Raw genomic sequence first — 16,725 nt, 5'->3', positions numbered from 1 at the left:
ATGCGCGGTCCCTCAAGGATCAACCCTTTCACCTGTACTCTTCAACATCTACATTCACCCACTCATCAAAATCATCAGCAAACAGGACCTGAGCTACCACTCTTATGCTGATGACACACAACTTTTACTTTGGAATCGCCAACAAAAAAGACAAATATCACAAACTAGGAAAATGCCTCTCTCTGATCGATAGTTGGATGACGGAAAGCTCCCTCAAACTCACGCAAATTGAAAATCTAACTCTAGGACCACATGGACACCACCCACCATCCTTGGACAAACCATCACCCCAAGCAACAAAGTCAAAAGCCTCTGGGTCATCTTTGACTCAGACATGATGATGGACACACAAATGGGAGCAGTAGTCGGTGGTTCTCACCATCTTCTCTGCCTGCTGCGTAGACTCATCCCCTTCATCCCAGAAGAGGATGCAGCAGTAGTGGTTGGAACAATCATCAACTCCCGACTCGACTACGATAACTCCCTCTACCTAGGACTGCCCAAATTCCAGATTTTGCATCTACAAGTCATCCAGAACACTGCAGCCAGACTGGTAACAGGTAAAAAAAAGTGGGAATCAATATCCCCGGTCTTGAGGTCCCTCCACTGACTAGCCGGTAAAGGATTGGGTCACATTCATGACCCTCTGCCTCACTCACAAATGCTCACAAGGAAACGCTCCTCAATACTTATGCGAGAAAATAAAACCCTACGTCACCAATCGCATCCTCCGGTCAACCAACCAAAACCTCCTCCAAATCCCGCTACAAATCTAAGGGAGAACGAAGATTTGCAGTACAAGGACCTCGACTCTGGAACGCTCTACCCACGACCATCTGCTTGGAAGAAAACCATCGGGCTTCTAGGAAAAAACGAAAGACCCACCTCTTCTGAAGGAGCAGGATGACACTGGATGCAAAAAGCGCCTTGAGGCTATTTAGTTTGCATTTGTAGCGCCATACAAGTTACTCACTCATTAATCCCCTTATGCAGCATATTACAAATGCCATTGGTATTAACCACTCAGTGTCCTGGACTCTGTGCACCATTTGCCCCCTCCAATTCCTTATTCCTGGTTCTTCTAATTTTTCTGGGGCCCCTTCCTCTCCCCATTCACCCGCAGGGTCTTGCCTCTCTCCTCCCCCAAAACGCTGCCCCATCTACTCCCTCAGCGCTGTCCAGGTCTCTCACTGTTTAAGCACTGCCTGTGTGAGGGGCCCCCTGCAGGATCAGTGTTTTCCTCTGCTAAAACTCCACTCTATCCCCACCTTGCAGTGCAGGCAGCAGGAGAGAGAGCTGAAACAAAGAGCGGCCAGCCAGATGTGCGTCATAATATAGGGAACCGGGAAAGATGCTATGGAAGCCCTGACAGTATGTCCTGGCTTTCCACGATATTCCCTCCTCCTCCCGGATCGTTGGAGCTCTGTAGTGGGAGGACATATAATATAAATATAAACATGTTTTCTGTATGCACCACTTAAAGGGGCTGTAAAGGAAAAAACAAATTCCCCTAAATAGCTTTCTTTACCTTAGTGCAGTCCTCCTTCACTTACCTCATCCTTCGATTTTGCTTTTAAATGTCCTTATTTCTTCTGAGAAATCCTCACTTCCTGTTCTTCTGTCTGTAACTCCACACAGTAATGCAAGGCTTTCTCCCTGGTGTGGAGTGTCGTGCTCGCCCCCTCCCTTGAGGGGGCAAGCAGGAGAGTCAGGACGCTCTCTATGTTGCAGATAGAGAAAAGAGCTGTGTATTAGTGGGCATCCTGACTCTCCTGCTCACCCCTTCCCCCTCATGGGGGGAGAGGGCGGGCAGGACAGCAGCACGACACTCCACACCAGGGAGAAAGCCTTGCATTACTGTGTGGAGTTAAGACAGAAGAACAGGAAGTGAGGATTTCTCAGAAGAAATAAGGACATTTAAAAGCAAAATTTGAAGGATGAGGTAAGTGAAGGAGGATTGCACTAAGGTAAAGGAAGCTATTTGGGGAAAAAAATTGTACCTTTACAACCCTTTAACATAACTAATGAATACAAGTTTTAAAACTGTGTGCTCACAATTGGAGGGGGGAAGAGGTTCTTGTTTTTTTTTTTTTTTTTTTTTGTAGGAGAAATATGGCCACAAGCTCCAAAGATGCTGCTGGCAGGACTTTTGGCGCGGTCCCGCCAGTGCATCGCCTCAGTGTGAAAGCCCGAGTGCAGGGCAGGAGTATTTCAGACGGTATTTAGGCACTATTTTTAGCGCTAACCTGCCTGAAAAACTCCTCAGTGTGAAAGGGGTCTAAGGCAGCCACCTTAGGGTGCCAGGGAGGGGGGTGGTTAAATGCACCTTCATCGGAGTAGTCAAAAATACTTGCACCAGCCCTGCTGACCTTACACAATCAAAATTGAACTTTCTGTCACTTTTTTCACAAGCTTGGCTGCTGACACTTTACTAAAGTGCATATTTAATGAACATATAATTATTTTGTTAAAAAGGAATTACCTATTTGTTAGCAAAGTTTCCCAATCTGCTAGCTTTAACTCTTAAAGGAAAATTCATACTACCCGATTATTGATTGCTTTGCATGTGAAAAACACAAAGTTTGAGTGCCTTCTAATTTGAATAGAAGTAAGACTGTTGGAATACTACACCTTTTTGATGTGATATATCTCAGAGCTGGGGAATCTGTTGTTAGATGCATACTGATGGAACAAAGACAGAATTGCATGACTGCTATGAAGCAATGTTTAATTGCAGTACCCTGTACATTTTAAGCATTTTACATTTAAATTAATTTGAGCCTTTGGAACTAAACATTATTTCTGAACTATTTTATCTGATTATTTGTCATTTAAGTTCTACTGAGCACACCCAGATCTAGGTGGTATTAAGCATGTGCTTTTTGTATTCTAGGATTTAACAGTTACCTTTAGGGACGAAACATCGATTAATTGACAACTAATGGATTAATTTCATAGTCGATTACTATTTTCATAATCAATTAATCGGCCAGTAACATAATGGGGTTAACTAAACTAAAATTAGCCCTTTATAGTACAAAAAGAGCAAATAATCGCTACTGCTACTATTATATAAATACAACAAAATCTTTGTACATTCGCTGAATAAAAGAATGTTTGATATTTTCACTTGCTTTTAACATTCAGTTTTAAAATGAATGTAATTTCTGAACGAAAACCACATACACAGTCTGAAAATTCCTTTCACCAAGAAGTTTTCTATTTCTAAATTTTCCCATCACTGCGGTTGAAAAAGAATGTCAATTTGACCCCACTAATAATTAGAAAATCGAACAAACGTTCTTAATATTTGTATTTATTTTTGTGTGAAAGAAGACGTTGTATGACCAGCATATAATATAATATAATATATATTACAGTTCTGTTTGAAAATTTGCAAAACGGTCTAACTTTTTTTTTTTTTCTTTAAATAAACAAAAATTGATCTTGGAGTCTGATATTTACCATAATCACCCTCTAATAGTATATACAGTAAATCTCTTCTGTCTGTTATTCTCAGAGTGGATTCGAGATTTTGCTCCCTAACCATATAGTTGGTTATTTATATTTACCACTGCATAGAGATATTTAAGAATAAATTGCCTTTTTTTTTTTTTTTTTTTAACTTTACATATTAACTAAATTATGCGCCACACTTTTTTAAGGTTATTAACCGATTAATCGATTATTCGAAGCAATAATCGACCAACTAATCGATTATGAAAATAATCATTTGTTGCAGCCCTAGTTACCTTGCTTGTGTGGCTAATTTTGAGTCTGCTATAACCATAGGTCACTTTTCCTTTATGAATATGCTAACTGCCAGATATTTCTGCACATAAACTGTAAAATTAGGCTGCCAGATTTTTAGCAGATTTGGCTTTGGTCGGATATCATGAGATCTGAAGATTCAAGCATTTGCTGATGTTCCAGGACCCATAGCAAAGGGCAATGCCTATGCTCTTGCCTCATAGCAGTTGGATGAGCTGTCATAATGGTAGGCCTGTGGTGTCCAACACCTCTCAATCATATGAGACCATAGCGGTGGTTGTATGCTGCTTCCTAGCAAATCATGTGACGCTGTTGCACACTTAGATTTTTATACCCTAATAACTGACAGAACTGTGTAGAGGTCATTGAATATTTGCTTCAATACATACAGTACTCTGTACATGCAGAGGATTGGGTACATGTTGTAATAGTTCCTTTCAGCTTTTGATGGGTTTACATTCCACATTTGTATAGTCCAAGAACATTTAAAGGTTGGTTGTAAGTAGGTATCCAGCTTGCTGCAGTCTCTAAAATGACCATGTCAAAAGTGCGATTTATTTGCAGTGATGCTCTTGGTTTGCACACCAGCTTAATGCTGTAGCACTAGTTTTAACTTGTAGCGGTGACATATCGCTAACGACCCTAGCCAATAAATGGCTAGCTAAAAATCGCTGCTAGCCACTGGCTTTAATGACTTGTAGCAGTGATTAATCATTGATACAAAACCACGTGACTTACATTGGTTGCAGGTGTCTCGTATTGAACGTTATCATGACAATGCATTGTTACCTGGTAGATTTATTTGCCCGGTATGTATTTTCATGAAATGTTTATTTGCTAAATCTAAAAGAAATAGAAACCCTCATTAAAAACAACTAGTTGATACCACCCCTGTCGTCAACGGAATGTCCCCTTGCTCTCTCCTGGCCATGGGCGCAGCAGGCTCCCAAAGGGGCGCCCAGGCTGGAGGGAGCAGATGCCGGATGTATAATAACACGCGATAGGATCGATTGCATAAATGTCTTTCTAGGTTGCAAAGGTGCCCATACTATAAACTATGTTGTGGAAAGGCACTGTTTTGTTATAATGAGAACCGGCCCACCCAGTGTTGGGGGTCCGGTTCATGTTTCTTTTGATGTCTGTCTAAAATTCTTTAATAAAAACTTTTTTGAACCTAAAAATAACTAGAATATTAAAAGCTAAATGTAACTTTCATGCATACAGTGGGGAATTAAATCCTTTCAGTATTGTATCCACTGGAAAAATTCAATTTGTTCAAGCATTTTTGCAATGTAAATTTAACGGCAACATTTTCTGTAACATCTTTTTCACAGGTTTGTTAAATATGTTTGTCTCCTTTTTCTTTATAGTCGCCAAATGATGACCTCAGAGCTTTGTCTTTATCTGGACACGTGGGGTTTGATAGTCTTCCTGACCAGCTTGTCAACAAATCAACTTCACAGGGATTCTGCTTTAACATATTATGTGTTGGTGAGTGGACTCATTTTCATGTATTTGATTTTACGAGGTCTGTCTACAATAAATTCATGCTCAGTTACAATTACAAAATTGCAAAGATATGCATTGTGTCAGGGTGGATTTGATTTAAATCAAGATTTAAATCACTAGTAAAAAGGCTTGATTTAAATCAACTCGATTTTTGATCATCATTTTTAAAGAGCAACTTTCATTTCTGTCCCACAACGGCTCCTCCTCTGACCCGCTGTTGACTCACCGACCTTCCCATTCACTTTAATGGGACGGCTGGTGATACGGCAGTGACACAACAAGGTGAGGGACGTGGCTGCAGCAGGTGAGTGGATGCCCGCTAGCAGGCGCTGCCATTATGGATCTGAAATGACAGGTGTTCTTTAAATGTAAGGACTTATGCTTGCTGGTAGTAAAATCTTTAATATTTGCAAACAAAATGAATCTTTCCTATTTGGAATAAGCTGTCAGGTTAGTAAAACAGCAATATCAGAACCGATTCAATCATACAGTTTGTAATGTATGTAAATATGCAAAACAATGGCATAAAAGAATATTCCTGAACATGCTTACTGTGAAATTGTGTGAATGCTTCAATACAGTGCATGTTATCTCAGCTTGCAGAGCTTGGATTCATTGAATGAGTTTACTAAAAATGTAAATATTGCAGAAATATACGGCCTCTTACTACATAACCAATCTCCATTTCATGCTAAATAAACTAAATTATTAATGCATCTTAAATATAAAACTATCTTTTAGATAGATTTTTACACCAAAAGTATTGTATTAAAATAAATGTAATAAAAATAAAAAATCAGATTTTTTTTTTCTTAAATCATTGATTTTTATCCACCCTGCATTGTGTAAACACCTTATTTTCTTGTAAGGATCATTTTACAAATATGCATATTTTTTGTTTTTCTGCATGTGTTTTTTAAAGGCACATTTTTTGTGCAATTACTGTACACACACACTTTTTTTTTTTATTGGGCATAAACATTTAGAGTAGGAATTTTACGGTGAAGGCAAGTTTTCTATTCATTCCAATAAGCCCACTTAAAACATGTAAATGTACAAAAATGCTATATGCCCTATATTCAAAAAAACCTGCAGCACATCCTATGTTAAAGCGGTTGTAAACCCGCATATACATTTTTTTTTTTTTTTACACCTGCAAGGCAAAAGCCATAATGAGCTAGTATGCACTGCATATTAGCTCATTATGAAATACTTGCCTTGGAACGAGGTAGGGAACTTACCTGGTCCACGCCGTGCCGAGCGTGTCTTCCGGGTATCGCCGCTCCAGCGCTGTGATTGGCTGGAGCGGCGATGACGTCACTCCCACGCATGCGCGCGGGAGATTTCATTCCGGCATGGGTCGGCGGGGCCGGCCCTTCAGCCGAGGATCCCCCCTGCGCAAGCGCCGCTGCAATCAGCGGCGCATTGCGAGGGGAATATCTCCTAAACCGTACAGGTTTAGGAGATATTCTTTATACCTACAGGTAAGCCTTTATTATAGGCTTACCTGTAGGTAAAAGTAAAAAAAAGTAAAAAAAGTGGGTTTACAACCACTTTAAAGTGCCACATAGTAGTGATTGGGGCCCTCTGCAGAGAGTGCTCAACAGAAATGATCCATAGGCAGCAGAACCAAAAAATTCTCCCGTGCTTAATCCTGATCGCCAAGAAAGAGAACCCAACTAAAACATTTAAATGAATCCCTCACAGATTTGCAAATAAATGTGAGGCCACACAATCATGTCAAGGTATATCTGCAAAATATATCTGCAAAATGTGGCCCAACTTTATGATGGCAGCCAGGTTGTGACATCAAAATATAAGGACTTGATTCTCTTTGGTGGCTAGCAGGATCGAGTGCTGGGGAATTTTTATGCTGTGAACTCAGCCTATTGTGTCACATTCTCCAGCACTCTTCATACTGCCTATAGTCTTGTCCTCATTTCCCTTAGGCCTCGTACACACGGTCGGACTTCAAACAAACTTTTCTGTGGATTTTTGTCCGAAGGGAGTTTGTCCAGGCACACCCATAGCATACACATGCTCGGACTTTTCTGCAAACTCCTAAAACTTTCCCAACATCACGTGGTTTTTCTGCTCTTTACTGCCACACTTTGCTATTGTTGGTTGATTTTAAACATTGGTTCTGGGCATGCGTATTTGTACTTCGGACAACAGTCCGATGGATTCCTGTACACACGGTCGGACTTTGCACCATCAGACTTTTTGTTGCTGAAAAGTTTGTCCATTTGCAGAGCAAACTTTTGTCCGATGAAAACTGAAAAAGTTTGTCAGATGAAGCAGATTTTTTGGGAAAACTTGCTCATTTTGAAGTTTGTTGGCAAAAAGTCTGACCGTGTGTATGGGCCTTTAGGGATAAAGGGCATTGCTTGGAAAACCTATGGAAAATTGTAGGTAGGTTGCATAAAAAAATGTACTGCCATAAATATAGAAGCATAGTTGTGCATGTGCTCTCATATATCCTTGCATTCCATATATTGCTCCTTTTTATTCGTCGGGCCTGATGTAAAGAAGTGTTCTTTATACACTTCACATTCATATTTTTAAAAACTCTCCGATAAGAACTAGTTCTGGAAGATGTGTTTCATTAGCTTATGGAATTTGTTGCAAATTTGTTTCTAATATGTAAACTGCATCATGTTGACAGGATATTACAGTTTCCATCTGGTGGTGTGTGAATAAAGTCATGTGACTTTATTGACATGAAAGATGTAGAATAAAGAAATTGCTCTAGATTCAATGAGCTAGCCTTGTATGCTACAGCAGCTTGGATAATTATGTAGCAGTGGATATTGGCTTTGCACTTAGGGCTTGCTTACACTTAACTAAATTTTAAATTCTCAACAAACACTCCTATAGCGTTTGTATGGTGTTAGTATGGACATTAGACAGGCGTTTTACAAGCATTAACGAGGAGTTAAAAATGCTCCCCAAATGAGCTATGGGCAGTTTTGAAGCGTTTGACGAGTGTTAAAACTGCTGTACAAATGCCTATTCCATTACAGTCAATGAACGAATCTTAACACCCCTCAACCGCTCCGCAACTGCCTTCCAGAGCATTTGCGAGCCATTACCATAGACTTAAATGGGAGGCATTGAAAGGCTTCAAACGGCTCCTGACGCGACACGAAGCTTAAATTTTGAAGCGATGCTAACGCTTCGTGCTGTTCATGCTATGTGCTGTCCATTGTATCTTGTGCATAGGCTTTTGAGGGGCCTTTTTTATGCCTCTCAAACACTTCTCAAACGCCTGCTCTTAATGCCAGTGTGAACTCAGCCCAAGTGCCTTCAAAGCAGCTAACTGGCTACAGATGTACCTGTAATGCTGGCTGTAGATGTTAATTTTCAGCAGGTGTGAAGAAGATTCAAGGATCACTTACTATAATCTCTGCATATATAAGAAAATAACATTGAAAAGCTGCTGACACAATATTGTTGGATACAATAAACAAAATATGGGGTAAAAGGTGTAGAGCTAAGATATGGTAGTAATAAAAGTTCATATATGAAATTCAATGATGTGAAGATGCCAGAAAGTTCATAACAAGATCCACATTTGAAAATCAGTGAGATGAAAAAGGTAAGAAGTCGTCACCAACACCTGATAAAACGGACCCTTGCCAGGAATGTACAGTAAAAACCTTGGTTTGAGAGTAACTTGGTTTGAGAGCGTTTTGCAAGACAAGCAAAATGTTTTAATACATTTTGCCTTGATATACAAGCGATGTCTTGATATAAGAGTAGCGTCATGTCACAACTGAGGAGCCTCTAAGTGTAGCAATATGGTTACATTTAATGAAGGTACAACATTTATCAACTTATTGCTACCCTTAGAGGTGCCTCTCTTCTCTTTTATAACCTGTAAAAAAAATGCTTTGATATACAAGTGCTTTGGATTACAAGCGTGTTTCTGGAACGAATTATGCTTGCAAACCAAGGTTTTACTGTATAGGGTAGTAATAATGAGTAAATCAAGGCAGTATCCACGACGCTCCTGAAGATGCACGCTGGTGACGAAACGTCCGGGGGACTGAGGGACGTGTGATGTACTGGAGCAGACGGAGTTCACAGCCACCATCTTGTTGGTAGGAGGCGCTGGATGCTTTCCTTTTGTATACAATTTTTTTTTACCTTATGTGAGTTTTAAATGTGGCTTACATCTAATAAATATCCTAGTTATTGGATTTCTGCGCAATGAGCGTTTTTTTCCATCCTTTTATACATTTGTCTACTGAGCTTCATTTCTGGAGTATATGTGTAGCCAAGTTTGTTGGGATCATAGCCAAGCTTATCTGGTGAGCCATTACAAGCAAGTTTCCTCCCACTGCATCGGTCTGCCGAATGATTAGGAGGAGCAGTGGATACTGCCTTAATTTACTCATTGCTTATACCCTATACATTTGTGGTAAGGGTCAGTTTTATCGGGTGTTGGTGACGGCTTCATACCTTTTTCATCTCACTGATTTTCAAATGTGGATCTTGTTATGAACTTTCTGGCATCTTCACATCATTGAATTTCATATATAAACTTTTATTACTACCATATCTTAGCGCTACACCTTTTACCCCATATAATCTCTGCATATCTGAGAAAAAATATATATTATAATGGGTATTGGCGAATACAAAATCTTACTGAAAAGCTTGTGTTGCTTGAGGCCACTAGCAGGTCATACAAGTAGATATTTAGTAGCCTGCCTAGTTCAATGTATACAGGATGTTTTCTTGATATATCCAACCAGTACCAGTGCCAAACTAGCTTATCACAAAGAACACAAAGTGTAGCCGATGACCATGTACTTGAACCAATTCCACATTTTGTAGCTGAAGGCTGGATCCTGCCAAGCAGGTAACAGTTGAGTGGTAGAACTGCATACTACCAAGGCCAGATATTTGCTTATTAATAAAAATTTAAAAAAATGCAGCCGATTATTCTAAGCCTGGTTAGGACCATTAAAACAGAAAAATATTATGTGTAAGCTTGATCTTCAGGGATGTTGCTTTGGGTGCCAAAAGTTTTGTGTTAGCGGGCTCAAGTGATGGAATCCAGCCCTGGCTATCCCTTTAGCAACCAGATTGTTTTTATTTTTAGTGCAGCTTATGGTCTGTTCCTGGCCTGTAGATACATTATTTTCTGGTTCCAGTTTCTAGCACAGATACCATATTTAACGATGGGCATGTTTATGATGTTTAAAATCCCAGTTGCCGCTGAGGTTGATGATTCATTTACAAGCTTATGCTGTGTGGCCATGAATGGTAAGCCTTCCTTTTAAGTTTTCTATTGGGACAGTTTTATTGCTTGCTAATTTCTTAGAGCTGTTGAAATCCAAAAACTACGAGCTAGGAGAAAGCCTACTTATAATATGTGCCTTATGATGTTTTAGCCCAGGATCTTTGATTACTGTAGTTATAGTGCTGGTGACTACCCTCAAATATACTACTATGTGCCCACAAATGTGGTTTGCAAGCACCTGCTTGAAGTTAGTATAATTCATACTTCTCAACTAGTACGAAAACATGTCAAATACAAGATTCCCTCAGACAAATCTAGGAGCCACAAGGGAAATATTGCAACATTAAGAGCTTTTGTTATTTTTATTTTTTTTAACTGTAGCTTGACATCATCACAACTATTGTTTCTGCTTTTAGGGGAAACGGGCATTGGAAAGTCCACTTTAATGGACACTATATTTAATACAAAGTTTGAAAGTGAACCAGTTTCTCACAGTGAGCCTGGGGTCCGGTTAAAAGCAAGAAGCTATGAACTTCAAGAAAGTAATGTCCGTCTGAAGCTAACTATAGTTGATACTGTAGGATTTGGGGACCAGATTAATAAAGATGACAGGTATGTATATTGAGAAACGTTTAGAAGTATATTGTGATTGTTACATCCATATATACAAGCTCTGTTTACATACTCTATATAATGGTAACACTGGCATTACTAAAAATTCCCAATGGAAGTTCTTTTACTTAAATCAAGTTTTATCAGGTGGCTCTGATACCCGGAGAGAAGAGCTTTAAAATGTAGATGTTCATTAGACTAAAACGTATCTAAAAGAAACCTTTTTTGCATTTTTGATATGATGGGAGGGGTTGGCAGGCATTTTTTTGTTGTTGTCTGTGCCCCTGTTGGGGAGATTTGTTTTTACTACTTGTCACAGCGGCATGTAAAGGAAGTGGGGAGAAAGTGATGGCAAAAAGGAAAAAGTTTTCACTGGTACCGGTGTCGCTATTGGGTGATTTCCCTGTTTCAGAAACTGCTGTAAAATGTTAGATTTCCCATTAATTTCTGTTCTGGTAAAAATGGACAAATAGAGAAGGTAAATCTCCCCAGCACAGATGCAATGGGCAGTAAGGAATGAGCTTATGGTCTACTCTATATGAAGAAGACATTTGTAGGCTGCCCACTTGATAATGTAGAGTTATCACAATGTTCCATGTGTTGCATATGAGTTGAAGCGAAAGTATTGTGAGTGCTACACTCCAAAGAATGCACTATACTACAGTAACCTTTATGAAGTTAGAATGTTCATTAAAAATTCAATAACAACCTGAAAGGGGATTTAAACTTCCCCACTTTACACAAAACTTTAAAGGCAACTCACCTTTCTGCTAAACCCTTTTTTGGGGGGGTCTAACATGACGAATAGTCGGTCTGAAGCCCCCCCCCCACCTTTTAAACTGCTGCCACCCCCTCTTACAAAAGCTGGGTAACTTCTCCCTGCTGGCTCCTGTCAAATTTTGAAGTTGGTGTGGCTGTGCATGGCTCTATACACACAGCAACATCATACCTTAAAACAAATATTTATTATCTTAGAGCCACAAATATTGACTCCTATATTTTTAAGACTACCCTCAACCTGTACAGAAATCTACAAATGTGATCTTGTATGACCCTGGCGGAAAGATGGCAAAAGATGTTTCTGCTTCAGGTGATTGGACACTGATGGGGGGAAAAAAAGCTTTAGGAACATCCTTTGATATAACTCCTCCCACTCCCAGCTAGCCTCAGTTTTTTACAAGTATCCTTAGGTGATAGACCTCTTTCCCTCTCTGGATGATTTCTTTCTTCATCACTCGGTTGCACCATAACAACTGGAGTTCGCACCCCCGCCTCCCGGTTCTCTGCTCCAGGGGTGAGGGGCCCCAAAATTGCTGATGGCTGCCCTGCACCCCGCAATGGGTGGCACCCGGCGGGGCGGGTGGACCATGCCCCCTTTTCCTGCCATTATCGCCACCTTTTCTTCTTTCTGCACCACTAGAATTATTACATCTTAAATTAACATTGGCTTCTGACTTTATTTATTTAATTAGCATCAATTTAAAAATAAATTGGTAAAGTTATTGGCAGACCTAAAGTACAGGCATCATCAAATGCTTGCACATAGCTGCAAAGTTTTCTTGACTCTGTCTGAAAAATGGGCCATTATGAAGTAGAAAAACTTCAGCCCTCCAAATAGTGTTGTAGCTTGCCTGCTCTCCCACCACCACATGTTGTTGCTATTGGCTCATTACTATAATAGACTGCCTCACTAACCTATAGGCATGTGAAGTAGACTGGCAGGAAATGGTAAAGGGGTTGTAAAGGTAAAAAAAAAATAGTTATCTTTAGAGATCTTAATATAATGTTCTCCTATTTGTCATGTTGAAATATTTGTTGTTTATAAATGGTTTATTTTTGCAAAGATCTTTTTTCTTTCCAGATGTTCGGATGTCTTTCGAAATTCATCACAGCAAAAAAGAAAATGTAACATTTTCTTCTCCATATAAAACTCTGGTAGTTAAAGGGGTTGTAAAGGTAATTTTTTTTCCCTAAATAGCTTCCTTTACCTTGGTGCAGTCCTCCTTCACTTACCTTATCCTTTGATTTTGCTTTTAAATGTCCTTATTTCTTCTGAGAAATCCTCACTTCCTGTTCTTCTGTCTGTAACTACACACCATAATGCAAGGCTTTCTCCCTGGTGTGTAGGGAGGGGGCGAGCAGGCAAGTCAGAACACTCTCTACTTTGCAGATAGAGAAAAGAGCTGTGTGTTTAGTGGGCGTCCTGACACTCCTGCTTGCCTCCTCCCCCCTCAAGAGGCTTTCTCCACACCAGGGAAAAAGCCTTCCATTACTGTGTGGAGTTACAGACAGAAGAATAGGAAGTGAGGATTTCTCAGAAGACATGAGGACATTTAAAAGCAAAATTAAATTACCCTTACAACCCCTTTAACTACCAGAGTTTTATATGGAGAATACATTTTAAAATGTTATTTTTTGCTGTGATGAATTTCGAGAGACATCCGAACATCTGGAAAGAAATTTTTTTTTTTTGCAAAAATAAACCATTTATAAACAACAATATTTCAACATGACAAATAGGAGAAAATTATATTAAGATCTCTAAGGATAACTAATTCACTTTTGTCAGCATTTTGAAAATGTTATAAATGTTTTGCAACAGAATCATTATAAACATTTCTATTGAATCAACTTGTTTTGTGGTGGCCCTTTAATCATAACTGTATATTTATACTTGCATTTGAATACATACTGACCTACATTCCAGTATCCAGCTGACACAACTGATCTAAATTCATTCAAACATTACCGCATTTTTGCACATTAAACATGTATGACCTCCAGCAACCTCTTATCTCCCTTTTGTTTCCTTGTATGGTCAAAATTATCACATCAATCAAAAGCGGTGCTTCCACGCAGCTATCCCATGGGTCATTGCCTGTTGAAATAAAGAGCCCATAAGGAAGTCTGGACAGGAAAATGCAATCATTCACTGTGCTTCAGCATGACATAGTCTTCTTTTTTTTTTTGTGTGCGATCAGATATATATTTAGCTATGATGCACGGTACACGCGACTGGTTTTGCCGTCGGAAAAGCTGCAATGAGTGCTTTTCGTCGGGAATCCCGACCGTGTGTATGCTTCATTTGACTTTTGACTTTTTCCCACAGGAAAACTGCCAGAAAAAAAAAAAAAGAGCAGGATCTTTTTTCCCATCAAGAAAAAATCCTAGCAGGAAAACTGTTCGTCCGTATGCTTTTCCGACGGGAAAAAGAACATGCATGCTCGGAAACAATTTGACGCATGCTCGGAAGCATAGAACTTCATTTTGTCAGCTCGTCGTAGTCTTTTACGTCACCGCGTTCTTGGTAGTCAAAAGTTCACTGGACCTTCGTGTGACCGTGTGTATGCAAGGCAGGCTTGAAAGGAATTCCGTCAGAAAAAACATTGTTTTTTTTTTTCCCGACGGGAAATCCGGTCATATGTACAGAACATTAGGTTTTATGTTTTGCTGGTTTAGTTGATTGCAATAACTATTCTAGCTAACCTTATTGATAATATCTGTGATTGTTTTCACAGCATTGCCAGGTGATGATAGGGATCCAGTCATCGTTTGGGCCCAGAGCTGTCGATGGCTGGCCTGGTACTATGATTTCTGTTATCGGAACTACACGTGTAATCTCTAAACCGACTCTGTGCATATGTGCATGCCACTTCTGAGACCGCTCATTTCTGAGATGGCTTTAGGGGGCCTAATAAACCATCCTCCCAGTCTGTGCACAGTGTTATTCAGAAGCTGCCAAATTCCCTGTTTGGATCTGTTGGAGAGCATCCTATAGCTCATACATGAAAAATTCAAGTTGTAACATCCCTGCATCCTTTTAAAGCAGAACTCTGGGATTTTCAAAAAAATCCCCCATTAGTACACCCCCTCACAAAGCACTAAACATTAATTACATTTGTGAAATTTCTTACTGTTTAAGAGATAGGTCTGATTACATTTTCAGGAAGTCAGCTTTGTGATCCAAAAAATGCATCATCTTTTCTGGCAGGGTGGATCTCTTAGGCCCCATACACACAGGAGGATTTATCCGCGGAAACGGTCCAGCGGACCGTTTCCGCGGATAAATCCTCTCGAGGATTTCAGCAGATTTCTCTGCGACGGAGTGTACTCACCATCGCATTGAAATCCGCGCCGAAATCCTCTGGCGATGACGTGTCGCCGCGATTATGACGCGGCGACGTACGCGACGCTGTCATATAAGGAATTCCACGCATGCGTCGAATCATTACGACGCATGCGGGGGATCCCTTCGGACGGATGGATCCGGTGAGTCTGTACAGACCAGCGGATCCATCTGTTGGAATGGACTCCAGCAGATGGATATGTTCTGCATGTCAGCAAATATCCGATCTGCTGGAATCCATCCCAGGGGAGATATATCCGCGGAAAAAGATCCGCTGGCGTGTACACACCATAGGATCTATCCGCTGAAACCCATTTGCTGGGATTTATCAGCGGATGGATTCTATGGTGTGTACGGGGCCTTAGAACAGTGATTGCATCATATTCTCTCTTCTCTCTCTTCTCTCTTTCTTCTCTTTCTTTCTCTCTCTCTCTCTCTCTCTCTCTTCCCATGAATCCTTGTACATGTAAATGTGAACACGTCCACTTCAACATAAATCACACCCCGCATTCTGCAGCCATACATAACACACGGTATGATAGGTTACAGCCTTATAAATGCAAAGCATTTTAGTATAAATGCATATTAATATAATATTTAATGCATTTATAAAATAAATTAAAATTTAATAAATGTAATGCATTTAATATAAATGCAAACCAGTGCAGCTTATCAGTGTCAAATGTCAGGGACCACCATGTCAGGGACCACTAGTGCTAAATATCAGGGATTACCATGTCAGGGACCACCGGTAATGCTTGTCGGGAACCACCATGTGAGGGGCCACCTGTGCCAAATGTCAGGGGCCACCATGTCAAGGACCTCCAGTGTCGCTTGTTATGGACCACTATATTGGGGACCACCAGTGCCGCTTTTCAGGGACCACCATGTTGGGGACCACCAGTGCCGCTTTTCAGGGAACACCAGTGCCGCTTTTCAGGGAACACCAGTGCCGCTTTTCAGTGACCACCATGTCAGGGACCACAAGTGCCGCTTGCAGTGGAGGGGCAGATTGCTGGCAGGAGCAGAGGTGGAGGAGAAGGACACCTTCTCCATGGGCAGCACAGACCGGGGGCTGTGAGACCCCTTCTGCCTCCTACATGTCTGCTTCCTCCCTGCTCGTTTTCAGAGGACTACAACGGAGCGTGTCAGACCGCTGAGCTTAGGAAAGGGATAGAAGCCAGTGGTCTTATAAACAGGAAGTCAGCAGGCAATAACGTTTTTTTCAGCAAGTTCAGCAGCCTATTACAGAGGAACTACAGAGCTTAGAAGAACATGAATGGCAAAGTTGAAGGTAGACAAGGACATGGAAATCTATTTTTGGCCTGAGTTCTGCTTTAAGTTTGACATAAAAAATTTGAATCTTTGTCCATATGTTTACTATATGCCCTGCTTTACCCGTTTTCTGGTTTTTCTTTTTCTTTTTCTTTATCATGTAATGATAAAATAAAACTTT

At 40.3% G+C, this 16,725-nt stretch overlaps 1 protein-coding gene across 3 annotated transcripts in view; it reads left to right on the top strand.

The window, feature by feature from the left end:
* Positions 1-16,725, top strand: part of SEPTIN11 (septin 11) — a 119,287-nt gene that overhangs the window by 70,238 nt on the left and 32,324 nt on the right. For all 3 annotated transcript variants that reach the window (XR_005743574.1, XM_040324089.1, XM_040324077.1), the window contains exons 2-3: positions 5,142-5,262; positions 10,948-11,143. Coding sequence is in view for 2 of the 3 variants with exons in the window: in XM_040324089.1 (XP_040180023.1) it covers positions 5,142-5,262; positions 10,948-11,143 (317 nt within the window). In the remaining variant the exon portion in view is untranslated. The remainder of the gene's footprint in view (positions 1-5,141; positions 5,263-10,947; positions 11,144-16,725) is intronic.

Source organism: Rana temporaria, chromosome 1 (genome assembly GCF_905171775.1).
Source record: "Rana temporaria chromosome 1, aRanTem1.1, whole genome shotgun sequence".
NCBI lineage: Eukaryota > Metazoa > Chordata > Amphibia > Anura > Ranidae > Rana > Rana temporaria.
This window is presented reverse-complemented; position numbering and strand designations above follow the sequence as displayed.